We start from the raw sequence: 25,963 nt of genomic DNA on the forward strand, positions 1-25,963 counted from the left end.
TCCCAGACACCCGTCCCTCTCCTCCCAGACCCCCGTCCCTCTCTTCTCCTCCGAGACCCGCGTCCCTCTCCTCCCAGACCACCCTCCCAGACCCGCGTCCCTCTCCTCCCAGACCACCCTCCCAGACCACCGTCCCTCTCCTCCCAGACCCCCGTCCCTCTCCTCCCAGACCACCCTCCCAGACCACCGTCCCTCTCCTCCCAGACCCCCGTCCCTCTCCTCCCAGACCCCTGTCCCTCTCCTCCCAGACCCCCGTCCCTCTCCTCCCAGACACCCGTCCCTCTCCTCCCAGACCCCTGTCCCTCTCCTCCCAGACACCTGTCCCTCTCCTCCCAGACCACCGTCCCTCTCCTCCCAGACCCCCGTCCCTCTCCTCCCAGACACCCGTCCCTCTCCTCCCAGACCCCCGTCCCTCTCCTCCCAGACCCCCGTCCCTCTCCTCCCAGACCCCTGTCCCTCTCCTCCCAGACCCCCGTCCCTCTCCTCCCAGACCCCTGTCCCTACCAGTGTGCGTGGAGCCGCCCGGCGCCAGGCCGTGCACTCTTCCGGGACGCCTGGCTGACAGCAGGACAAGCATGACGCTGCAATATGCCATAACAACTCTGGTCAGTGTGGCTGTCTGCTCGATTCTTGGGTCATGAAATGGTAACATGTGTTTGACCAAAGAGGGGGAAATTGAGCAAGTGATGGTGTCCTCATGGAAATAAAATATATAAATCAATTAGGCTATACTATATAAATCAATTACATGTGAATAAAAGAACAAATTTGGAAAATTACAGACTTTCAAGCAATCAACCACCTTTTCACTCTAATTTAGTTTACATATTCCATTCTATTTTATTCTACTTTAATTTAAAACCTACTTGCGTCGTAAGTGTTGATATTGTCTTGTTAATGTTGATGCACCAAATGACCAAGACAAATTCCTTGTATGTGCATGTGCAAGCTTACTTGGCAATAAAGATTTTTCTGATTCTAAAAGCCTTTAAATAGTATTGTGATTCTGGTCGTCACAATACAATGTCATGAGGAAAGGTGTCAACAGTGCTCTAATGTATTGATACGCCACCCCTAGCGATAACGGCGTGGAAGCAAATCAATGCCTTTTGGTTAAACCCAATCTGAACTCTCTGAACTCTGTGCCCCCCCCCCCCCCCCCCCCCCCCCCCCCCCCCCCTTCAGTCTTCTGCGACCACTGACTGGAGCCAAATAAATCAAAGGGCGAGAGAGATCAGAGCTGGCTGGAGACCTCTAGGCCCGTCTCTCAGCGCAGGGGTGAAATCTAGCATGCTGGAGCTAATCAAACACGCCGCTAATGCCCCAACAACACCCCAGTGAAAGCTATACTGGCCCTGGGCTGACAGGGGCTGTCGGTGGACTGTATACACGCATGGGCGTTTGGTCGAGCTGCGAGCTTCACGCTTCAGTGGTTCTCGTCGGGCAGAGAGGCCAGTGAAGTTCCACCAGGGAGAGCGTGTTCAGACCAACCACTACACTGCTTCTCAAGGCGGGGGCCACTGCTTCTCAAGGCGGGGGCCGGGGGCCACGTGGTGTACGGACCAGCGTCCTTTTAGGAACTACTGGCGGCTACAATACTATGCAATGTTCCCTAAGTGCCATCCCTATTCCAAACAGTTTCAAAGAACGACTTCCCAACAAACGATCCGGCAGGTCAGGTTGAGAAAAATATGGAATCGTTTTCATTTCACTATTTGATTCAGAGTGACTATTCTGATCATGGGTTTTTCTTTTCTTTTTGAGCATCTCCTCAACTGCCGTATAAGTAGGGCTGGCCCCCAACATTCCAATGGTTTCACATTTCATATATTGGCATTTAGAGCTCAATTCAGGATTACATTTCTTTTCATTATTATTATTACAGTGTAGATAATTTGCCAAAATAACTGTCCTATTTGTTTATTATGAGCCACCTCTGTGTGTGTTTATGGCTCAATGTGCTCTAGTGCAGTAGACACCAGGATGTAGACTTACTCAATGTCTGCTCTGTTCACATGGTTTATATTCTTAATAGACCAGCGATGTGTTCCAAGTCGGTGTGGTGTGATCATTGACTCACACCAGGAAAATCTGTCCCGACATATTTAAATCTCTCCGGTCATAATGACCTGTGAAAATAATTCCCTCTTATTTTTATTTGGTTACCAAGTAACATATGTCCATGAAAGGTACACGTTTTCTACCACTGAAGACAGAAATCTAGCTCAAACAGAAGTGTCGCTCTGCGATCCTGTGAGGCGTGTGTGTGTGTGTTTACCTTGCGATGCGGCTGGATTCAACACAGGTTTGTGTTTGTACATTTCCAAAGTGTGCCAACAACATGTCGTCTACTTTGCGTAGCGTTCATAGACTATTGATACGGACAGACACACTTAGGTTGTGGCTAACTTGTGTTACTTGGACCCAAACACTGGGTACGTCCAGAACGTTCCATGAGAGGAAGCTGCTACAGCGGAGACAGAACGGAGGACCCGCTGTGATTACATTACGACACAACATTTTACCTCACTGGTATTCCTCATTTTTTAACATGTTTTTTGGGAGAACGAACGTTCTGAGCTTCATTCGGGAAAACCAGGCGAATATCTGAATCATAAAAAATGCCATTTGGGCCCTACTGTATACACATGATGTTGGGATACAATATCAATCTACAAGACTCTGCTCAGATGGGGATCCCAGAGACATAATCTGCTGCATTATGTGCATCAATTTGAGGATACTTGACATGAAAAAGGTTGAGAACCAATGACCTACTACAAAGCGTGACCAGCTACAGCAGAATATCGTTACAATGTTGTCATGAAATAATGGCTATAGCATCAACTATGTTTGACATACTTCTAATTAGGGTTGCCACAGCAGGCAGTGTTACTGGCGTTACGGCATAAATCCATTACATTACTTGTCCACCGCCCTTGTTTTGCTCTCAAACGCAGCTGGCCTCTCATTCTCAGTACACAACCCCTCTGTAGCTACTAGCTTTGTTGTTAGCAACATGCCAACTGCTACTACTCCTCTGTACCTACTAGTCTTGTTGTTAGCAGTGTGCTAACAACTACTTGACGTCAGATTAGGAATTTGGCCAGGAATGTCGGGGAACCCCCTACTCTTTGCATAGGCGCCCGGGTTCTTTAACACTTTCAGTGCCTTTGATTAACGTTCATTCACCCTGTTGAATGCCACCACCCACTTCAATGTTAGCGTTAAAAACGCCTAATATATGTTTTAAATTATGGCTATGTGTCTAATCTGCCTGTCGCTTATCAATGACTTGTTTGCAGTCAACATTGTCGAAGCGGATTGTTTTTTTTAATCGGTTCATATCCTAATTTTTTTTTGGAAAATTTAAACATTCCCCCATTAACGGCATTTATTGGAATATTCTCGAATACACTAGACACGTTGTCATTTGTCGGCCTATTTATGAATCGTTTTCAAATAAACGCTAGATTATCTATAGTATATGTGTACTTATGCACGCTATAGACGCGAGTTGAGAAATCTATTCTCTTGTTTCCTCAAGATCACACAGCCACACACACACATAGGGGACACGCTGTTATCTCAGTGAATACAGCTCCGATTACCCCAAGACTGGTAACAGACTCCTTACCTTAGATCAGATGTTCTCCAAAAAGATTATTCCAATTCCTGATCGCCATTCCAAATATTGATCACGCTTATTGATTGATTATTGGCTGCTGTAAATATATATTCCACGCCGCTTTCCGTCTCGCGATCAGATCCCTCTTGATCAGACGGCTCGCAACACAATGGAGCCAGTTGGCTCCACCTCTACAGATCTACAGATCCTACAGGTCACCCATCTGAGCTCCTGGAATGGTTGCTGTACCAACGGGAGACTCGATTGATGAAATTCAGAACGCTAATAAAAAAATTAAACGACATTTGTCGTCGTCGGCACTCACCGGGGGGGGTGATAAAACGAGATATGTCGTTGCTGGGACTCAAAGGGTTAATGACCGAATTCAGTCAGGACCTCGGTTTAACGTCTCATCCAAAGGACGGCACTCGCAGATGTACGGTGTCCCTATCACCGTAACAGGGGCATTGTTACTGCCAAGTCCAGAGGTCAGAGTGCTGCCTGCTGGACAACAACACCACTTTCCGACAACGGCCTTGACCGGGGCTCGAACCGGTGATCAGTCCGGAGCTCTACTCATGTAGCCATGCTGCCAGACTTTAAATGGCTAGTTCACAATTTTTTTCCTCTTATCAATACTATCAATCATAATTTATATATAAAACAGACACAAGGTATGAGCAGTAGGGGCGACAGTGGCTCAGGAGGTAGAGCGGTCGTCTGGTAATAAGAAGGTTCATGGTTCGATTATTGCATGGTCGCTGTCGCTGTGTGAATGGGTCAATGTGAGGCATAAGTTGTAAAGCGCTTTGGATAAAAGCTGCTATATAAACGGAGTCCAAAAGGTGAGGAAGAGTGTCTTGTGAAAGTGAGCTCTTCGTTTAAAGCTCTGTAAAAGCCTCAAGGCTGGATCTAGAGCCTTGAGGCCGCTCGCAAAATGTTGCCCCAAGTCTGTGAACCATTAGCACTTCACATCTCATTACACACAGCCATTCCTCTGTGGAGGATTCTCACTAGAGACGGACTCTGTTTGTGTTGTGGGAGAGGCCGGCGAGGGGTTCCCCCGCTCTCGGAAAGCTGCACTACAGAACGACGCGACCACGAAAACCCACAACACTTTCAGTGATGTCAAATCAATAAAAACACAAACAAGACGAGACGACGGAGAGACGGACTTCAGGCGGGAGGACGGGGCGTTGCGGCGCCACCACTCACCACTTCCATCTTCTCCTCCTCCTTCTCTTTCTTTTCCCTCTCCTTCTTCTTGGCCTTGGCTGTGATGGAGAGAACGGCGGTGGATACCTGGCGCACGAGAGGGATAGAGAGAAAGAGAGATAGGAGCGAGAAGAGAGAGAGAAGAGTGAAGAGAGAGAAGCAAGAAGAGAGAGAAGAGAAGAAAGAGAAGCGATAGAGGAGCAGGAAGAGAGGAGAGAAGAGAGAGAAGAGAAGAATGAGGAGAGGAGAAGAGAGAGGAGCGAGAAGAGAGAGGAGACGGAAGAAAGAGAGGAGCGAGAAGAGAGAGAGGAGCGAGAAGAGTGAGGAGAGAGAACAGTGAGAAGAGAGAGAGAAGAAAGAGAGGAGCGAGAGGAGAGCGAGAAAAGAGGAGAGAGAGAGAATCGAAAGTCAAGTTTCCATAATGTAAAACAATACTTCAGGCGCTCAAGGCTATGCTTAAAAACATCCGTTAAAATATACAAACTAGTGGACCGCAAAATACCGCGCCGCATAATAATTTTTATTATTACATACTTGCAGTGCATCTAAGATTGGGGGGAAATTAAATACAAGTGAGAAAATTGGGCGGGATGTTGAGACAACAAACACCAGGGATGAGAACCTCGGAGAGGGTGTTCAGAAATGTTCCCAAACGAATTTAAAAAAGGAGACCACCTCCTCTCTGAGATAATTTCAGAGAGCGGGGCTCTTTTTGGCCGGCTGCCGTTACTGTGGTGTCGAGTCTCTCACCTTCTCCTTCTCCTTCTCCTTGGGAACCTCCAGCGCTGGCGGGTAGGCGAAGGTGGAGGGCTTACAGCTGGAGCGATACTGCACCTTGGGCATCTGCACAGGGAGACAAGAGAGAACTGGGTCAAGTCTACCCAAACATTACAGACATCGGAGGTGCAGCCGATATGAGCGCAGAATACTTTATTAAGTGGATTGATATGAGCGCAGAATACTTTATTAAGTGGATTGATATGAGCGCAGAATACTTTATTAAGTGGATTGATATGAGCGCAGAATACTATATTAAGTGGATTGATATGAGCACAGAATACTATATTAAGTGGATTGATATGAGCGCAGAATACTATATTAAGTGGATTGATATGAGCGCAGAATACTATATTAAGTGGATTGATATGAGCGCAGAATACTATATTAAGTGGATTGATATGAGCGCAGAATACTATATTAAGTGGATTGATATGAGCGCAGAATACTATATTAAGTGGATTGATATGAGCACAGAATACTATATTAAGTGGATTGATATGAGTGCAGAATACTATATTAAGTGGATTGATATGAGCGCAGAATACTATATTAAGTGGATTGATATGAGCGCGTAGAATACTACCGTATATTAAGTGGATTGATATGAGCGCAGAATACTATATTAAGTGGATTGATATGAGCGCAGAATACTTTATTAAGTGGATTGATATGAGCGCAGAATACTATATTAAGTGGATTTATATGAGCGGATTGAGCGCAGAATACTATATTAAGTGGATTGATATGAGCACAGAATACTATATTAAGTGGATTGATATGAGCGCAGAATACTTTATTAAGTGGATTGGCCGATATGAGCGCAGGTTGCATTACTTCTCAATTTATAGGTCATTCAAGGCGATGCTAGCCAAATTCAAGTACAAGTTCTGTTTTATTTGGCAGATAAGTGAAATGATTATAGTGAAATGATTGGTTCTGTACGAGCCTCCTGAGATTGTGCTTCATACAGTAAAGAAGTAAAATAATAATGACAAAACACTATACAAAATATACAATATACAAAACTAAAATGTACAAAATGCTAAAATGAGGTAGAAGAAGTAGTGCATTTATAATGATGTAGCCGACGCTTTTATCCAAAGTGACTTACAAGTTCAGCAAGGTCAGCAGGAAGGCTACAACTCTGACAGCTGAGTAACATTAGAAAACAAGGGAGCTAATCTTTTCTCTTTAATTTAAAACATAGCTCATCGGACTGATGCCCATAAAATAAAATAAAAACATCTATATCAGCAGATACTGACATGAGTGGCCGATATATTGCGCATCCCGTCCCACTAGCCATGGTGACCTGACCATGTTTACAAGCGCCTTGCTCGTGGACCGGGGGAAACTGAGCTTTTGGAAAACATTAACATCATGACCAATGGCCCCCGTCAACACGTATTACGGATACTTTTGAAAACTGAATATTTTCGCTGCAAATCAGGGCCGCAGAGAGCTCCCTGCAGCCTCCCTTCAGGTCTGTTCATGAGTGTTTTTGAGTTGTGTGGAAGGAGAGATTTTCTAAAACACTGTTGGTGTGGGCAGGGATTTCTTGTGTGGACATGGCACTGAGCCCCAAATCAGTGAACATACTGTATTTACATGCTAATCGATCACATACTATGTTGTGGCAAACAACGTTTTATTTGGGACTGATGGCAGACCAACCGTACAAGTGGCAACACTCTAAATATTACCATGGTAACCGCCCTAAATCAGACTGTAAACATTTTACCATGGTAACAGACCTAAATCAGACTGTACATTTTTTGATTATTTCTCAATTAGGAATAGCAGTTTGTTGGACAGGGCTGATTATGTGTCCATCTCCGCCAGATTCATGTCCGTTTTAATGGGATGAAGGATGAACTTCTTTTGGAACCGACGGATATGTCACCAACCATCAGCAAGGCTGCTACGGAGCAGGTGCACGAGCTGCAGAGGTTTTACACAGACTCTCGGAGGCTGCAGTGGCTTTAAGATGGATTCAAAAGATAATAATAATAAAAGATATTTCCCTCCACAGGTACTTTGTGTATTTTCAAAGAGGAACGTGGCGGTGGTGTTACTTTTACCGATGCCATGCCGGGAACACCACTTGGCAGGCCCAAAAGAAATACAGATTAGTTGTTGAGATTCAGGCATGAACCATTTTTTCTTTTTTAATAATGTTTTTGAAAAATCCAACTTAAAGCTGCTGGTGCCTCTGGGGGTCTGTGGACACGGCGCCAGGCTTGAGAAGTGATGCAGAGCTCTGTTGCTGCTGGACAGAGAGCGCTCGCTTCATTTCTCTGCCTGCCCCACCTGGTTCTAATTTAAAAACAAAACCAAACGGAACGGTAATACCGTCTATCGTCGTTTTGTGATGGATCGCCCTAAGCATTCTTCACCGCTCATCCAAGTCACACATACGGATAAGAACACGGACACGATGCCGTCTCTGGAGCGTGCCGATGAAAATCACATCGCTTCTGGGAAATTAAATGGCTCAATCACATTTTCTGGTTGAACAAAGTGACCAGGGAGGGTTTCCACTATGTGTCGCCTCATCATTCACCAGGTTCCACTGTGATATAGTTTCAAGTTCTGTTTTATTTGTCACATAAGGTACATGTACATTGTAGTGAAATGCTTGGTTCTGTATGAGATCTCCCGAGATTGTGCTTCATACAGTAAAGGGTAAAAAGAATAAAGACCAAGCACTATACAAAATATACAAAACGAAATTACAAAATGTAAAAAACACAAAAATGAGGGAAAAATATAGAGGAGCAGGAGAGTAGTGAGGCATGCGAGTGGCTCTCTGGCTGCACTCGCACATAAATACAAAAAAGCGAGAATAACCAAAAACAAGATGCAGTAAGATTCCTTCATTAAAGCACTACTGTCCCACTCCTCTCCTTTAAAAAAAAAATAGGAACACCAACACCCCCATCCAGTTAATCCCTGGTGTATTTGGGGTTTAACCAAAGTGGCACCTCTCAAGGCTGGGGGCAGTATCGGGACAGTGCCAGAACAAGGACAACAAGGGCTGTTGCGGTCAGGATAGGCTCTTTAAGGCTCAGACATGCTTTCCGCATTCCTTGTTGGTGGATCGCTGGGGTACCGGACGGACACATGGTTCATACAGCTGAGGGTCTGCCTCGGTCTGGCATTCTCTCTCCACCGCCTGCATCGCCGCTCCTGCCTTTCAGCTTCGTTTCAGTCATCGTTTTTAAATACCACAACGGCAGTAAACTCTCTTTTTCCACCTAAAAGGTTCACAATATGTATCCGACTCACACAATCTTGTTATAACAGAGATTCGCTGAAATAAATGATTGTTTACATTAGGGCTGTCTTAAATACTTCGAAGCTTCGTTCGATGGCACAAGCACGGAGATTATCTGTGTTGAAAACAACAAGGACGTGTGCAGCAGACATGTCGACGAAGAAGTCATCAGACGTGTGGTTACACTTTAAAATATGCAAAGACAATGCCCAAAAAGCCAAGTGCCAGATATGCCAGAAGAAAATGGCATATCACAACTCTACAACAACTTTGTCAAATCACCTAAAAAATTTAAGTATCGTTGTACATGACGGCGACGCCACACAAAACATTAATAAGGCTATGCCTATGCTGCTATGACTAATGTGTTACCAAGTTGGCTAATTTAATTGTAATCATCTGCTTTTGTAGGTGCATTGTCTGATATAATTATAAATTAAATATAATATAATTGTTTGCTTGATAGACGAAGGTTGCAACATAATTATGTAATGTCATGTCGTTGGTTGTGAGAGCAGCCCCACTGCACCCAGGCAGCGCAGCCGAGTGAAACCTTGTTGGCTGCGTCACAGTCACGAAAGGGGCTACTTAATTAATTAATACAATCCACTTTATTTATAGAGCACATTTAAAAACAGCAAAGTTTACCAAAGTGCTGTACAAGTCCCACAACATAAGATAGAAAAATATATAAAAAATATATATATATATTTTTTTCTCTCTCGAAGCTTCGAATTAAAATCGAAGTTCGGCCACGAAGCTTCGATTGCCAAAAAAAGCTTCGAAGGTCAGCCCTAGTTTAAATGCATAGATCACTAGCTGCATCAACTTATAATACAAGTGCATTTCCTGGACAATGGTGAACATTAAATACTTAACCTGCAAATGTAAGACTGTTCTGACAGCCCAATATTGATGTAACAAAGATTTGCGGGGGGAAAACCTTGTTTTAATGCATAGGTATATCAACTACAATATGAGGAACATGTGCAGTCAGTGCACTTAGTAATTTTGGGCTGTGCATGTACATCAGCATAGGGGTCTGCACGGACACAGGCGGATGGTGACATTTACGTCACTCTGAACAAAGCGGACTCATGCGGATACGTAAAGTACGATCAAGATTTAGGGAGAAAACAGTTTGCGGTATTGTTTTGATCCAGCACCAATCCTATTGGGTATTGGGATGTGCATATCTTTCTTAGCAAACCAGGACACACACAAACCTTCCACCAAACAGACACGCTCCACGCTCACGTACCTTCAGGTCCTTGTTGAGGCCGATGATGGCGGTTGGCGTGAAGGCCAGCGACAGGAAGTGGGAGAGCGGGAACCAGAACCAGAACTGGGTGAAGACCAGCAGGCCCACCACTGATGGCATGTGGGTGTGGCCCGTCCTGGACTGCAGCGAGATGGTCACGTTACGGCCACCTGAACCGGACAGAATGGAAGATTTATTGCATTTAATTTCCTCCTTCATTAGACAATTGAGACAGGAAGGATGGGGGGGGAGCGAGAGAGAGATCAACACGTTACAAAGGCCATGGGCTGAATTTGGACCAATGATGTCATAAGTATGTGGTGTGGCCCACCTGGATGTCCCTATAGACTAGGGCTGGGTACCGAACTCAGTACTTTTAAGGGTACTGACCTAATTACATCAGTACTACAGCATACCGATTCACGCTAGACTAAATCGGTAGCTAATTTTGTTTGGTATAAGAGTGTAATATTATATATATATTACTGTCCCATCTCTTGGGTCTTTGGAAAGACCAGACGAGGTCAGAGGAGTTTGATCATATTTACTGAGGATGGCCAGATAATGTTGATATTTAAACATTTAAAAACATAATACATGATCATGCGATTTTTTGTGTGTGTTGTGTTACAACAATAAATAACAAATTGTTCTAAATAAATAACAATGTTGAAATTGAGAAGTTTGGACTTCATTTTTTTTTACAACTGAAATGAAATGTTTTGTTATTACATAGAGTTAAGTAACGATACGGAATTCCAGGAACTGGTACTGGTACCGGTATCGGTTCAAATGTGAACGGTAACAAACCCTACTATAGACTATAATCTGTTGAAGACTATAATTGCTTGGACAGATGAGGCTACCATTCCACTATCACGGTTTTTAAACATTTATAGCCCTGGGCTACTTTAAATCAAACGTTATGGAAATTGGTAAAGATTAAGATCAACAAATGGAAATTAAGAAAGATGATACAGATGAGATCCACTGAGATCCTTCGTCAACACTAGTCTACAATCTCAATAACACAAAAACTAGACGGACAGACCATTTAATCCCAATAAAACATAGCTCAGCTTTTAGCACGAGTCATGAGATCACAGTCATTAAAACAGGGTAAGAGACGAGACAGAAAACCCCCCCTCGAGAAGCTCATCGGCCAGTGTAAGTGAGTCCGATTCTCCTTGATCCCGGGCCAGGAGTCCATAATGACTGCGAGGTTTCGGGAGGGGCTGGGATCTGTCAAGTCCAGGAATCTGTTGTCCACCTCTTATTGTTTTTCAATACAACCACAGTGAGAAATGGGCCCCAGAGCCTGAACTAGAGCCCTTATACACACACGGAAGTAGGTACTATATACACGGAAGGCTACATATCTGACCTACAGGATACCTTTCTCAGGCACCCCGACAGGGAATTCTTATTAAGGCACGTTTTCTTGAAGAGGAAATTAGTTTGAAACCGCTTAACACACCATCAGACAAGAGTTGAGACATTAGAGATTAGAGACACTTGTAAATGTCCCATCAGCAAAAGGCCTACTATGTCTGTGCCACTATGGCCTGGATAAAAGATTTCAGAACAGGGATTCAGGAGTTAACATCTGTCCTTTTTACAATGTGTGGCATACATTTACATAACATTTATATGCAACCATTTCCCTACCATATGGGTCTAGGTGCTAACCTCTAATGCTAGTGAGAACGTCTTGATCTGGAACAGTAGTTTTTGGTAGGGCTCAACCACAAATTCATATCAATGCTATAATATAAAACAATATGTATGGTTAGGTGGCGTAGCGGAGATTGCGTTCGTCACCAACCCCGGAGCTGTGAGTTGGATTCGCCTGTTCGAATCCAGCTCACAGCTCCGGGGTTGTCACCAACTTGGCTGGCCGTTCACACTAATACAATTGGCTGTATTAGAGGGTGGGAGAAGCTGGCGGGGTGGGTCCGGGTCGTTGTAAACAGCGACTCCTAGGGATGCCCCCCGGACCCCGGTTTTAAACGGGAACCGGTACTATATTAGAAAATACCGGAGTATTTATAAGCTCTGACGTCCTCGGTACTGCTATCGATACTCTAGAGAAATTATTATTATTATTATTATTATTATTATTATTTAAAAGTTGCGAACGATCCTCTCTGTCTCTGCACGAGAAGCGAGCCGCAGCCAGCGAGTCAATTATTACACACACTCCTCGCGAGTCGCTCGCTAGTGCTACACATAGACATACGGGTACTACATACGGGTACTCCTTAATGAAAGTGCCCCGACGCCCCGCTGCACACAGACAGCAGCTCTGCATGCACTGAGTCGTGATCATGGCGGATAGAGCGAAGCGTTCTAAAGTATGGATATACTTTACAAGGGTCAATGCCGACAATGCACGTTGCCACAAGTGCAACAAAACATTTGCCAGTAAGGGTGGCAATACGAGCAAATCAATTTATCAAAACATCTGTTGGCAAAACATGATATTAGTGTGCAGAAATGCGCGTATTCGACTGCCTTGCGCACAGTGTTCCATCTGCATACTGCAGCCGTAACCCAAGATACGGAGTTGCCTAGGCTAATAACGAATTATTACAAATAGGCTAATAAACAAAACAATTGTTTAGCTACAAATACTACAATCTAAACTTTTTATAGATCGTCAAGCTGAGGCGTCAGCCACTATGTCCCAGCCCAGTGAGCCCAGGGCCACCACACATCCTCCCTCTACCTCCCTCCACCACCCAAAGTCCTTTCTCCCTAGCAGCTAGAGGAAGGATGACAGAGGATAGGGTGAACGAGTGTCACAGTTCTGTTAGCCTTTTGCATTTGTTGTTTATTATAAAAAGTCTATAATTCAGAGTCAGACACATTTAAAACATTGTTGCTGCTGTTGCTGAAGAAATTATATTAATTTATTATATTTATTTATAAAGTTATATAAAAGAACATTGCTGCTGCTGTTGCTGAAGAAATTATATTTATTTATAATACTTATTTATAAAGTTGTTTTTATAAATAATAAAGCAATGTTGATTCTGTTCTTAATTAATTGTCTTTTTTTCTTGCAAAAAAATAACCAAAAAGAACCGATAAGAGTATCGATAAAGTACCGAACCGTTAAGCAGTATCGATAAGAGTAGTAGTATCGATAAAATCCTAACGATACCCATCCCTAGCGACTCCTACAGTTCGGTCGGGGCGCCTGCTAAGCGCGGATAGGACCTGAGTGGGATAGTGTGATCCTTCCACACGCTACGCCCTCTCAGGGAGGATCCGCGCTGCCAGGTGAAAAGAAGCGGTTGATTGGCTGGACGTGTGTCGGAGGAAGCACGTGATAGCCTCCACTCTCCCAGATGATCTGACTGTGGGGGGTAAGCGCGCAGCGACCAGGAAGGGGATTGGGAATTGGCATACGACTAACATTGGAATGGGGAGAAAATCGGAGGAAAATGGAGAAAAAAAAAAAAAAAAAAAAAAAAAATATGTACATAGCAAAAGCTTTTGCAATATGGAGTGTTTTTTCTTCATTTATTTTTCCAATAACCAGGGCTTGAGAATAAGAGTTGAGACGTCCCGGGGGACAATAAGAGTCGTGACGTCCCGGGGGACAATAAGAGTCGTGACGTCCCGGGGGACAATAAAACCTGCGTCTAGGACGCTCCTGGAACAGTGGATGAAAATTTTAAAAGGTTGAATTGATTTGATATCCAATCCAACCACATTGTTTTTAGATTTGGAGGTGGTTCCTCATCAGTTTGGGATAGTCCTGGAACGCTTGTATTGTACTGAAGTCCTGATTGTACTGAGTGAGAAGTGAGATTGGGAAGCATCTGGCAGACGTACCTCATCTTCAGCGAGTCCAGCCCAGAAATAATGCACACATAGAACAAGGTCATCAGCGGAAGGAAGGATGGGAGCGACAAATGCAAACTCTTATCAGAGAAAGTGAACATCCCCCGCAATATATCACTGCGGCAGGGCTACTGGGAGCGGTCCACACAAAGAGTAGACTGAAATAAACAAGCATTCTATTGCGTCCTATTGAAATATACAGTGCTTGATAAGCTCTGGTGCACTCGCCATCATTCCACCCCAGTCATCATGACCGGGGTCTTTAGGCTAATTCCAACACTGCCCCGGGGCCAAAGATCTCAGTCAGGTTTCCATTTAGTAATTTATGACCCTCTGGCTTAACAGGATTAAGAGGAAGACAGAAGGGGAAAATGTCACTGCGACAATGATCTGGCAGCCCGAGTGTGAGAGACAGACGCCTTTTCCTGTTCTGTGTGCGTGTGTGGGGGGGGGGGGGGGGGGGGGTAGGGGGGGAGTCAGACAAGATAGAAGGGAGACTGGGTCAATGGCAGGGCCTAGGAGTGGTCTAGCAGAATAATAGAACCTTTTTGGGAGGGCAGTAGGTAGAGGATGCAGCGCGTGGGAGGAAAGAGACGCGTGGGGGACGAGCGACTGGGGAAGAGGTCATTCCTGGAGAAAAGTACAATAAAAACCTCCCGTGAAAAACAACCAGTTACTAAGGAGTAACCCCTCCAGCCGACGGCGTCGATGCTGCGAGCAATGGAACCGGTTCCAGAGTGAAATCAAACACAGACAACGGCGGTTAGATCATAGGCTCGTTGCTTTGCTCTGCGACTGCTCCGCTTTTCTGAGGTAACCGAAAATACAACTTAGCGGGGGGTCATGGTGCCTTATTTTGACAGCTCGACTGGCATTAAAACGTCCCGATCCAGTGGATTTACTGGCGGCCTGAGTGAGTCACACGTTCTCTGCTGGCTGCTGCAGCACCATGATAGGGTGCTTAGGAGTCTCTTAAAAACTTGAGGAGGTTCAGAGCACTTTGCTGAGGAGGAGGAAGGAGCGAGCGAGCTAGCCCCCCCCCCCCCCCCCCCCCCCCCCCATTTCTTTTTTTGGTTTATCCGTGGAAGGAAGGTGGTGAGATTTGAGTCTTGGGAGGGTTAATTTCTAGATTCCTAGATGGTGTTATGTGACTACAACAACAACTAGGCTACTTGTGGTGGTATATATATATATATAAAAAGTCCACTTCAAAACTCAAAGATTAGTTTTCTTGAAACACTTGCAACAGAAAAACCACACGGTGTAAGAGGGAACTAGTCAATTCTTGCAGCACATGAATCCATGAGGGTATGTCTGGTAATAGGGACCAGGGATGTGGCAGAGAGAAAGCTTCCGGGTCTAAATCCTAGCTAATGAGCACGGAAGGAAGGATGGGAGCGACAAATGCAAACTCTTATCAGAGAAAGTGAACATCCCCCGCAATATATCACTGCGGCAGGGCTACTGGGAGCGGTCCACACAAAGAGTAGACTGAAATAAACAAATATTCGATTGCGTCCTATTGAAATATACAGTGCTTGATAAGCTCTGGTGCACTCGCCATCATTCCACCCCAGTCATCATGACAGGGGTCTTTATGAGCACCAGAGATCATGAAACCAAGGCCTAACACCCCTTCCTGACAGGTAGCGACGCGAGCGAGCGTGATTGCGAAAATTATTAAAATGTATTCGTTTCAATCAGACTATCCTGACCTGCCGCGAGCGACAGCGAACTGAGCGGTGATGTCGTTCCCCCCTCAAATATTCGCTCGCTGTGTCTCTAGTTGAGCGATTACGCGGCCGAGTCCCGCCCCTAGGAGGAATTAAGAGGCATTAATTGGTCGAGAATCGCAGGCTGCTTTTGTCCGTGCTTCCAGGTAACACACACACACACTCGGACACGCGCCGCGTCATATCAGGACAGTGTCGCGTGTGATTTCGTCTCCAGTTCGCTCGCTCGCTGCCTGTCAGGAACCGGTGTAATGGCTTCTGCGCGTCACATTAAAGGGATAGTTCGGATTTCTGGACAGTAAGTATGAAATACTTGCCAGTAGTGTAGTTAGCTTACTTATCGAGTCCCGTGGTCAGGAGTTCTGGCTCCTGGCGAAGCAGGGAAACTTTAGACGAGCATCAAATGACAGAAACTGGGTCATGAAAACCACAAGAAAATCCATGCCACAATACGCAGGCAAAGGGTTAGCCACCTCCAAAACAAAACCACCACAGTCCTCCAGAATTGTGAAACAGCCGATAGGCCACATTACCTGTAACAGCTCCAGCGCGTAGTAATACACAGACTTATTTCAAGAAAAAAAATTAAATAGTGCCAAGTGAACCCAAATGCTGGAGGACGATGATTTTTGTGTTAGAAATAGGAACCCTTTCGCCTGCGTGTTGTGGATTAAAAGTATTTGGTTTCAAGACTCCCATTTGCGTTCCGCTTTGCTCTGAAATCGTCCAGAACTCAGACCACAGGACTCGTTAAGTAGATTCGATTAAAAATGTATTAAGGCGGCTGGGTGGCGCAGCGGACAAGGCGCTCGTCACCAACGCAAGAGACACTGGTATCGAATCCAGCTGTCAGCGTTGCTTCCGGCTTGGCCGGACGTCATACTGGCTCGATTGGCAGTCAGTGGGAGGGAAGCCGGTGGGTGGGTCCGGGTCGTTGTAAACAGCGACTCCTACAGTTCGGTCGGGCGCCTGCACAGCGAGGGAAGGATCTGGAGGGAGGTAGTGTGACCTTCCACACGTTACACTCTCCCAGTGAGAGTCCGCGCTGCCAGGTGAAAAGAAGTGGTGGGCTGGCTACACATGTCGGAGGAAGCATGTGATAGTCTCCGCCCTCCCAGACCGACGGTAGGGGGTAGAGTGCGCAACGACCAGGAAGGGGATTGGGAATTGGCATAACAACTTGGGAGGGGAGAAAAACAGAAAAAAAGGGGGAAAAAGATAATAAAAAAATGTATTGTCATTATACAGCAAGTACAGTACATCGACAAAAAAGTTTGACATCATGCATGTGGCTCGCTGATAACAAACTATCATTACACATGGGCAAAACAGAGTCCATTCTCTTCGGTTCAAATAACAAACTCAGCAAGACCGACGGCTTCTCAGTTACAGTGGGTGACAATATTGTCACAAGGAAAGATGAAATTACCTACCTGGGTTCCATCCTGGAGGCAAATCTTTCCTGTGATGGAATGGCATCCAATGTAATAAAAAAAAGTCAACCAACGAACTAGATTCTTGTACCGGATCTCCTCTCTGGTAAACAAGAATACCCTGAGGACTCTGGCGGGAGCACTCATTCAGGGGTGCTGCGGCTATGCTTGCACCTCATGGTGCCGGAGCACCTCAAGGGCGCTAAAGACAAGATTGCAGGCATCGCGGAACGGACTAGTCTGACTGCTGCTTGGCCTTGCCCCTGGAACCCACCTCACCCCTGCACACTTTGACAGCCTGGGATGGCTTGGAGTGGACGACAGAGTGCGGCAACTTGCGGTGGGCCTGGTCTACAAGATACACTATGCCACTAGGGTACCCATGTACATGTCAAGGTGCTTCCCAGGGGTCGGTGGGTGCCACGACCACAACACCAGGGGAAGCTCGACAGGTCGTGTTGGACCCAGGTTCGGCTCAAACGGGGGACTGGGCACGTTTTGCGGTTGTGCCACATCAATGTGGAGTGCCCTACCCAAGGCTGTGGGGGAGTGTGGATCCCTGCCCACGTTCGGGGCCGCTCTTGGGGAGCACCTGCGGGAGGCTGCGGTTCTGGGCTGGCCACCGTGGGTGTCCGGGCCCCCCGCCCCCTCCTGGTGGGTAGTCTCCTCCCCCGCCGCATGTGTGTGTTCTCTCCCCGCCGTATATGTGTGTTGCTCTCCCACCCGCCCACCCCCGCCTGGTGTGCAGTCCCCTCCCCGTCATGTGTATGTGCTCTGTCGGGATCTATGAGTAACAGTACTGTATATTTGAATACCGTATATGTCACAAATGTATCAGTACTAAATACCTATATGTCCCTATGCCACAAATGTCATGTATGTTGAGTATGTCATAAATGTCAATATGAAATGAAAATGGGGGACCCTGATGTAAACAAGACAAACGTCTTTCTCTGGTCTGCATCCCCTTAACAATTGTGTGTATTGAGCCGTACTGTATTGTACCCATTCTGCAATCTGTTAAATAAAGTTTTCATTTATTCATTCATAAAGTGTTACAAGAGGAAAAACTGGATCACTGTTTGAAACTAGAAATTATGCGCCTACCCTCCCACAACCTTTACCGTTCAAAGAAGCATCTTCTAAGCACAATGTTGTTTTAAAGCGTGATTCTTTTTGTATTTGTGTTAAGATTATAAACAATATTCAAGCAAAAAAAAAAAAAAAAAAAAAAAAAAAAAAATTGACATCTAACCAGAGTACAAATTTAACCGTGAAGTGCAATAGCAATATACAATGTGCAGGTAATAAAACTGGAGTATATCTATAAATTAGTACTACAGAGTAATAATGCTAATCAGATCATCGATGTATGTGCAGTGTTAGTATTATTAAGTACAGTGATACAAGTGTAAAGACCCTAAGGTAGTACCGTACTTTTCGGACTATAAGCCGCGGCTTTTCCCCCCATTTTTCGACCCTGCGGCTTATATAACGGTGCGGCTTATATGTGGACAAAACCCGAAAATCGAAATATTGCTTTTTTTTACTGCATTGAAATGTTATTTAGCTGTTCCCTTATTTACTTAATACAACTTGTAAATGAGTTAATTCTTGTTATTATGCACCACCACCCACAGAATCGAGAAAGAGCAATCAATCTGTCAATCCTTTCCGTGTCCGGGTTATATATGATACCAAGTCTACATCATATTGGTTGTTTATAGCACACTAACATCTGATTTAATGTGATGGAAGAAGTGAAATGTGAGGTTTCCCGTGTTGAGTCAAATTAAGCCGCAGGCTCCACTCCTTACATATGGTAATTAAACATTAAAACACCTGCGGCTTATTAGTCCAGTGCGGCTTATATATGTACACATCATTCAATTTAGCTGCTGCGGCTTATAGTCAGGTGCGGCTTATAGTGCGAAAAGTACGGTAAGTCATACTGGCCAGTAAAGCCTGTCCCCGAAGCCTGTTTTTGGGATTCGAACTTCGTCAGTTTTTTTTTATTATAAATATCCTCAAACTAAATCCTCAATTTGAATAATGTGATTAATCTGATTAAATTAGTTTAAAAAAAAATAAAAAAAAATACAACTTTCTTTAACAGTTTGAGTGCCAGCCATTTAACATTGGAAACCCTGTTGAATGCCAGCACCCACTTCAATGATAGCGTTGTGAACGCATAATCTCTCTCCTAAATTATGGCTATGTGTCTAATCTGCCTGTCGTTTATCAATGACTTATTTGCAGTCAACATTGTCAAAAGGGAATGTTTTTTTATCAGTTCATTTTCGTTTTATAGCATTTTGAAAAGCCCTCGTTTTCAAGGAAAATATATAGATTCCGTGATGAATGGCATTTACTGGAATATTCTAGCATACACAAAAACATAATTTTTAACATTAAAACACCTGCGGCTTATAGTCCAGTGCGGCTTATATATGTACACATCATTCAATTTAGCTGCTGCGGCTTATAGTCGGGTGCGGCTTATAGTGCGAAAAGTACGGTATATATAATATAATATGCGATTTTCAATTAATATCATAAACAACATAAGGAATATTAGTATCATTTTGAGTGGACTGAAGGAATGAGTCAGCGTTAATAGTTTTAAATGCAAATAATTTATTGAAACAGAAGTGGGGTCGGGGGACACACACACACACACACCGTTTCAACTCACCACCCCCGCATCATATTGACAGTCGAGTCTGTCTTAAAACTTCCACTCCTCTCGAAACTTTTTTATATTTGAATATCAACATTATCTGTCCATCCTCAGTAATCCTCAGTTTACTATAATATACTCCTGACTGACTTCATCGTCTTTCCAAACGCACGCACACACACCCCCTTTCCCCAGTCTGGCTCTGCCTCTGATCAGGATTAGCTTGTTAGCTAACGCTAATTTAACGTTCATTTCGGGCAATGTGGGCATAAAGGAATGGCGACGATGCAAAGCGTGTTAGATGCATTTGACCCGTTGTGAGAAAGAAAAAACACCACAGACTTATTTCGGATCGCAAAATAGCCGCACTGCTGTGTAGCGCTGCTCCTCTGCTTGACCGACCTGTGCCGCAGACAATAGCACGGACTGGGCGGATATGACTCGTCGAGTTGCCACAGGGTTTTTTCAAAATAAGAGTATCATACGAACCAAACGTTGCTAGCTGACGGAGCCATATATATTATGACTGGAGCTGCGCTTGGGGCGGAAATGAGACCCGCACAGGATTTTCAAAATAAGAGTATCGATATGAACTACACGCCAGGTGGCGGGCAGACCTCTCATTTTTACTCGCCAAACCTTAAATCTACAGGCCATTGGCGCTTGGCGGGTGCTTATTTTGTTCCCTGTATATGGGCTATATGAAAGTATATAAATAGGTATATAAATTAGCATAGCACTGAAACTGCCCTCACCAAAATAAATCAGCGACTAAACTGACGAGAATAAGATCTCAATCCTTATCCCGCTAGATCTCAGTGCAGCATTCGATACAATTGATAGTGATATTCTAATCAATCGTCTTGAAAACCATGTCGGTTTCTCAGACTACAGTATGTGCTAAACTGGTTCAAAACATACATCAGAGGGAGGAATTTCTATGTTAAACTAGGAGGCCATATGTCTGAGATATATAACAACAACTATGGGTTGCACAAGGGAGTTGCCTAGGTCCTTTACTCTTTACATGTTACCACTGGGTGATATCACCAGAGAACATAATGTAGGTTTCCACAGCTATGCAGATGATACACAATTGTACATATCTGCTGAACCAAATGATACAGCTATTAACTCCATTACCAACTGCTTATTGGCAATAAATAAATAGAGTAAAAACATCCTGAAACTAAATGAGAACTAAACTGAAATTCTAATTATCGGCCCCAAAACGAAAAAAAAAGAAACGTTAATTAAGAACCTGGGAGGATAAACCCCTTGGATTAAATCTGAGGTCACACATTTTGGGATTATCATAGATTCAGAACTGAACTTCAATTCTCATATTAACAAAGTGAAATACTGCTTTTTATTATTTGTTGCATACAAGTATAAATAAGGAAAACTATAGCCTTTGGAACTTAAGCCATTGACCGCTTAGTACCATCGGAAACCTTTCCCTCCTAACCTAGCCATCAACCCTTTCACTACCACAATACAGTAGGTTAACCCCGTCACTACCACACTACAAAGGGTTAAACTTCTGTAGTGTGGTAGTGAAAGGTTAACCTTCTGTAGTGTCGTAGTGAAAGGTTAAACTTCTGTAGTGTGGTAGTGAAAGCGTTAAACCTTTGTAGTGTGTAGTGTTTAAATTAATATTTAATATCCCTTCAGCACATTTGGAACTGGTTTAGTGCTTCTGAATGATGTTCTTCGTTTGTATCAAGGACGATTTCTTTGTAATGAAATGATAAGTTCTTCGATTAATCGTTAATAGTTAGTAGGCGAGAGTCGGGCCTTACCCTTAGCCACCAAATAGTTAATCTGTCAAAAGCATCATGGGACCAGGTTAACAAACCAATAGTGGTAGGTAGAGGTGGAGTGAGGAGGCACCATTCAGGGACTTCTTGTTTTCTGTGATTTATGTAAATTATGGCCTGCGTGTGTATAGTCACAATATGTCAAAAACACTCCCTTACCCCTGGTGTCATGCGTGAACACTGTTCAAATAAATTGGAAAATTGCAACACCTGATAGTGTATTTGGACAGCATTATATAAACACTGGAGGAAGGACTTCTGGTTACTTTCTGCCTTAGTGCACAAGCTGAATGTTAGCACTAGAGAATGTGGGTGCTGCTGCCTTCTTTTGGAGTATGTACACACATCTGCATGCATGCTGGTGTGTGTGCATCTATGTGTGTATGTGTGTGTGTGCGTCCTGATGTGATGAGCAGCTCTCTGGGACCTCACACGCTCAAACACACATGCTGTGTGCTTGTACCCACAAACACTCACATACATACACAAACACGGAGGCTGTCGGGGCAAACAGTAATCACAAGTGGGGTACGGACAGAGCCATGTGGCCCGGGATCAGAGCCCGCTAGGCACTAAGGCACCATAGCAGGATCCAGAGACCACAGAGCATAGCGGGCGGGGCGGCGGTAGAGAAGTGTAAAGGAACGCACACAAAGTCAACAGCACACACCCGTAGACCGACAGTCTTTTTCCACGTGTGTGTGTGTGTGTGGACACTGACCTGCATCCAGGATGCCTTGTGCCAGAATGGCCCCGAACTTGGCCATGACATCATCATGCTTGTCGTTGATCACTTTGGAGTACAGCTGCCTGAACTGGTTCACCTGGAGAGAGGAAGACGTCTTCACTTAATGTGGCGTCTGACCATGAGTCTACTGTTGGATCCATTTAGGTGAGAATCTAGAAGAACTTACTTTCTACATGGAAGTCTTCTGGGAAACATTTTGAGGCTCCAATTAAGCTAACATGCATACAGTTAGAACTGACATTAAGCTAACATGCATACAGACAGATATAACTGACATTAAGCTAGCATGCATACAGTTAGAACAGACATTAAGCTACCATGCATACAGTTAGAACTGGCATTAACACTTTGAGTGCCAACGACGAGATATCTCGTTTGTTCATGCTGACCGTTCACTGCCAACGACGATAGATTTTTTATTTTATTATTATTAGCGATTTGAATTCATATTTCATCAATCTAGCCTCATGTTAGTGCTGCAAACTCTCTCTGAGCTCCATTGGGAAAATACCGCCCCCTATCGTCTCTCCCTGTGGTACTGCACCCCTTTGGAATGGATTGAATGAAACGCATGAAAAAAATATCCTGCTTCCTCATTTCACTTCTCAGGCAAGTCACCCGAGACGATCGGATTCATTGCCGAGCCCCAGAACAGCGTGGAATACATATTTCCAGTACCCAGCGTTGGATCAATAAACGCAATCGATATTTGGAATGGCGATCAGGAATTGGAATAATCTTTTTGGAGAACATCTGATCTGAGGTAAGGAATCTATTTTACCAGTCTTAGGATAATCAGAGCTTTTTTCACAGAGATATCAACGTGTGCCCTATGTGTGTGTGTGCGTGTGTGTGCTGATCAGGAAATGAGATCATCGATTTTTCAGCCTGCTTCTATAGTGTGCATAAGTACACATATACTATCGATAATCTAGCGTTTATTTGAAAACGATTCATAAATAGGCCGAAAAATTACAACGTTTTGTGTATTCCAGAATATTCCAGTAAAGGGCGTTTATCACAGAATCTTTATATTTTCCTGAAACTTTCAAAAAACAAGAGTTTTTCAAAATGGTATAAAACGGAAATGAACCGATTAAAAAACAATCCGTTTCGACAATGTTGACTGCAAACAAGTCATTGATAAGCGACGGCCAGATTATACACATAGCCATAATTTAAGATGTAGTTTATGCGTTCGCAAATATGAGAGCTCTGTCATTGCACTCAAGCGCTATTTCTGGCGCCCCCTGCTGGCACTCAGTGTTAAGCTAACATGCATACAGTTAGAATTGGCGTTAAGTTAACAATTGTTAACAGTTAAATAACGTTAAGAACAGGATAAGGAAAACGGGTTTCATGAGTGCCATGGCTAATTCTAGATCTTCAAGCTCCATTCTATGTGTTCCTTCCTTGCTATTACAGGACATTTAGCATTGGGGGCTGGTGTGGCTGGCTTGCCAAATATGCTTAGCTTTATGTTTGAGAATATAAAAGCCATTTGCTTTCTAAATGCCGTTTGTTAATACATTTATTAAATGGTCACTAGCATACATTTGTATCACCATTTATTGCAACCAAAACATACCAAAAGTTCTTCTGGTGTAGGTTAAATCAAGCTACCCACCTGCACGTGTACCCACCTATTCTTGACTTGGTGGACGCCACCATTTTAACACAACAGCCCCAAATCCCTCTCCTGTCATACTGAACTTCAAAACGTTAGTGCGACTTGATGAGCTCGCCGCAATTAATGATGTACTCGCTTCAAACAAAAAAAAGATTCTCCAGAGAGGGTCTGTCAAGAGACTTGTTTACGCTGGCGTATACGTCTACCGCATGCGTTGTGACACGAACATGACAAGGGAGAAGAAGTCCAGGTGGCAGGCGGTGTCCAACAGAGCCAGCAGTGTGTACATAAACAAGGCTGTATGCCCGCGGTGCCACACGCCCACCACTCTCTGGCCATGCCACTCTCGTTAGCGCCGACACGAGAGTTGCAGAGCGCCACAGACGTGGTAGACTGAGAGAGGGAAATTACACAGGCTGGGGCCATAGCGTAAACACAGCCATGGCTGTAATACCTCCTTGATGGTCTGTCGTTTAAAAAAAAATCAAAAATGTCTTGCACAATCTCACATACCGCTCAAAGGACTGCTGCCGAGCAGATGCAATGTCTTTGGAAACATATCTGGCATGTCTTAAACGTCTAGGACGAAGTGCATGGTGTGCAGAGGGAGTGCAGCCATGCATCTCTGTTTGGTGGTGTCCTCTAAAGTCCTCTAGCACCTTCTACTTTCAGTATTCTATCTCAACCTCAGTTTTCTTCCTCTCCATTTCCCCTCTTGGAGCTTGTATTATTAATCTACATGAGTTTATATTTCTCAACTCCCATACGGCCAGGCTATATTTTTGTTGTTTTTTCCTTTGGGGGTGTATAACAATATCTATCAATTTAACAAGTTTTGCAGTAAAATATTTTTATACAAGAATCCATTTAATATATGGGAGACCTTAGAGATGAGGAAAAACATGCTTGTGTTTTGTTCTACCTCCGGTAGGGGTATCTCAAAAACTAAAGGCCTTTTTGACAGTTTGTCACAGCACTACCACTCAGCATTAGGGTTGGGTACCAAACTCTGTACTTTTAAGGGTACAGACTGAATTACATCAGTACCAGATTTCAGTAACTTTACATGTTTAGAGTGTAATATACTAGACAATAGGGAGCCTTTTCCACAAATATATATATTACTGTCCCGTCTCTTAGGTCTTTGGAAAGACCAGACGAGATCAGAAGAGTTTGATTATATTTACTGAAGATGGCCAGATGTTGATATTTAAACATTTAAAAAATATAATACATGATCATGCGATTTATTTTGTGTGGTGTGCGTTACATCAATAAAAATTCTAAATAAATAACAAAGTTTGGACATAATATTTTACAACTGATATTAATACAAACAAATTATTACAGGGAGAGTTAAGTACCAAAAAAAGGTACCGTTGGGTACCGATAACAAAATCCAGGAACTGGTACCCAACCCTACTCAGCATAACCTTTGACCTGGCAGAACCTGGGGAATGCCACACAGCATCATTTTCAAGAGATCTCCATCGTCACTTAAACACTTTAAACACAAGTCCAATCTATACAGAAACATTTAGCTAGTCAGTCCATTGCTAAATCCAATCCAATTCCGTCCAAATGTGAATTTCATAACAGGAAACAGAAGGAGCTCCTTAGGGAAGGTTACCTTGGGACAGGTGACTTCAGTCTGCTGGATCATGATGAGGGCAGAGGCGATGAGGGCACCCTGCCTCACGTAGTTCACAGGGTCGTTGGTCATGGGCTCCAGCAGGTTGATGGCCTCCTGTGGAGAGAGATGGAGGAGAAAAGAGTTTATGAAAACACAAGATTAGATGTATTGTCATCATACAGCACAAGTACAGTACAGCGAAACTTGCATCCAACCAGAGTGGAAATGTGGGTCTTTGAAAGACCAGGCGAGGTCAGAGGAGTTTGGTCATAT

General features: G+C 44.1%; 1 protein-coding gene across 1 annotated transcript in view; it reads right to left on the minus strand.

Annotated features, from left to right (window-relative positions):
- The window catches only part of psmd1 (proteasome 26S subunit, non-ATPase 1), a 122,200-nt gene that overhangs the window by 13,251 nt on the left and 82,986 nt on the right, over window positions 1-25,963 (minus strand). Inside the window, exons 18-22 of the mRNA XM_084307803.1 lie at window positions 25,688-25,804; window positions 22,401-22,503; window positions 10,162-10,331; window positions 5,594-5,686; window positions 4,844-4,930 (exon numbers count right to left, since the gene is read on the minus strand). Coding sequence (XP_084163929.1) covers window positions 4,844-4,930; window positions 5,594-5,686; window positions 10,162-10,331; window positions 22,401-22,503; window positions 25,688-25,804 — 570 coding nt within the window. The remainder of the gene's footprint in view (window positions 1-4,843; window positions 4,931-5,593; window positions 5,687-10,161; window positions 10,332-22,400; window positions 22,504-25,687; window positions 25,805-25,963) is intronic.

This window comes from Notolepis coatsorum (assembly GCF_963971535.1).
Source record: "Notolepis coatsorum genome assembly, chromosome: 2".
NCBI classification, from domain to species: domain Eukaryota; kingdom Metazoa; phylum Chordata; class Actinopteri; order Aulopiformes; family Paralepididae; genus Notolepis; species Notolepis coatsorum.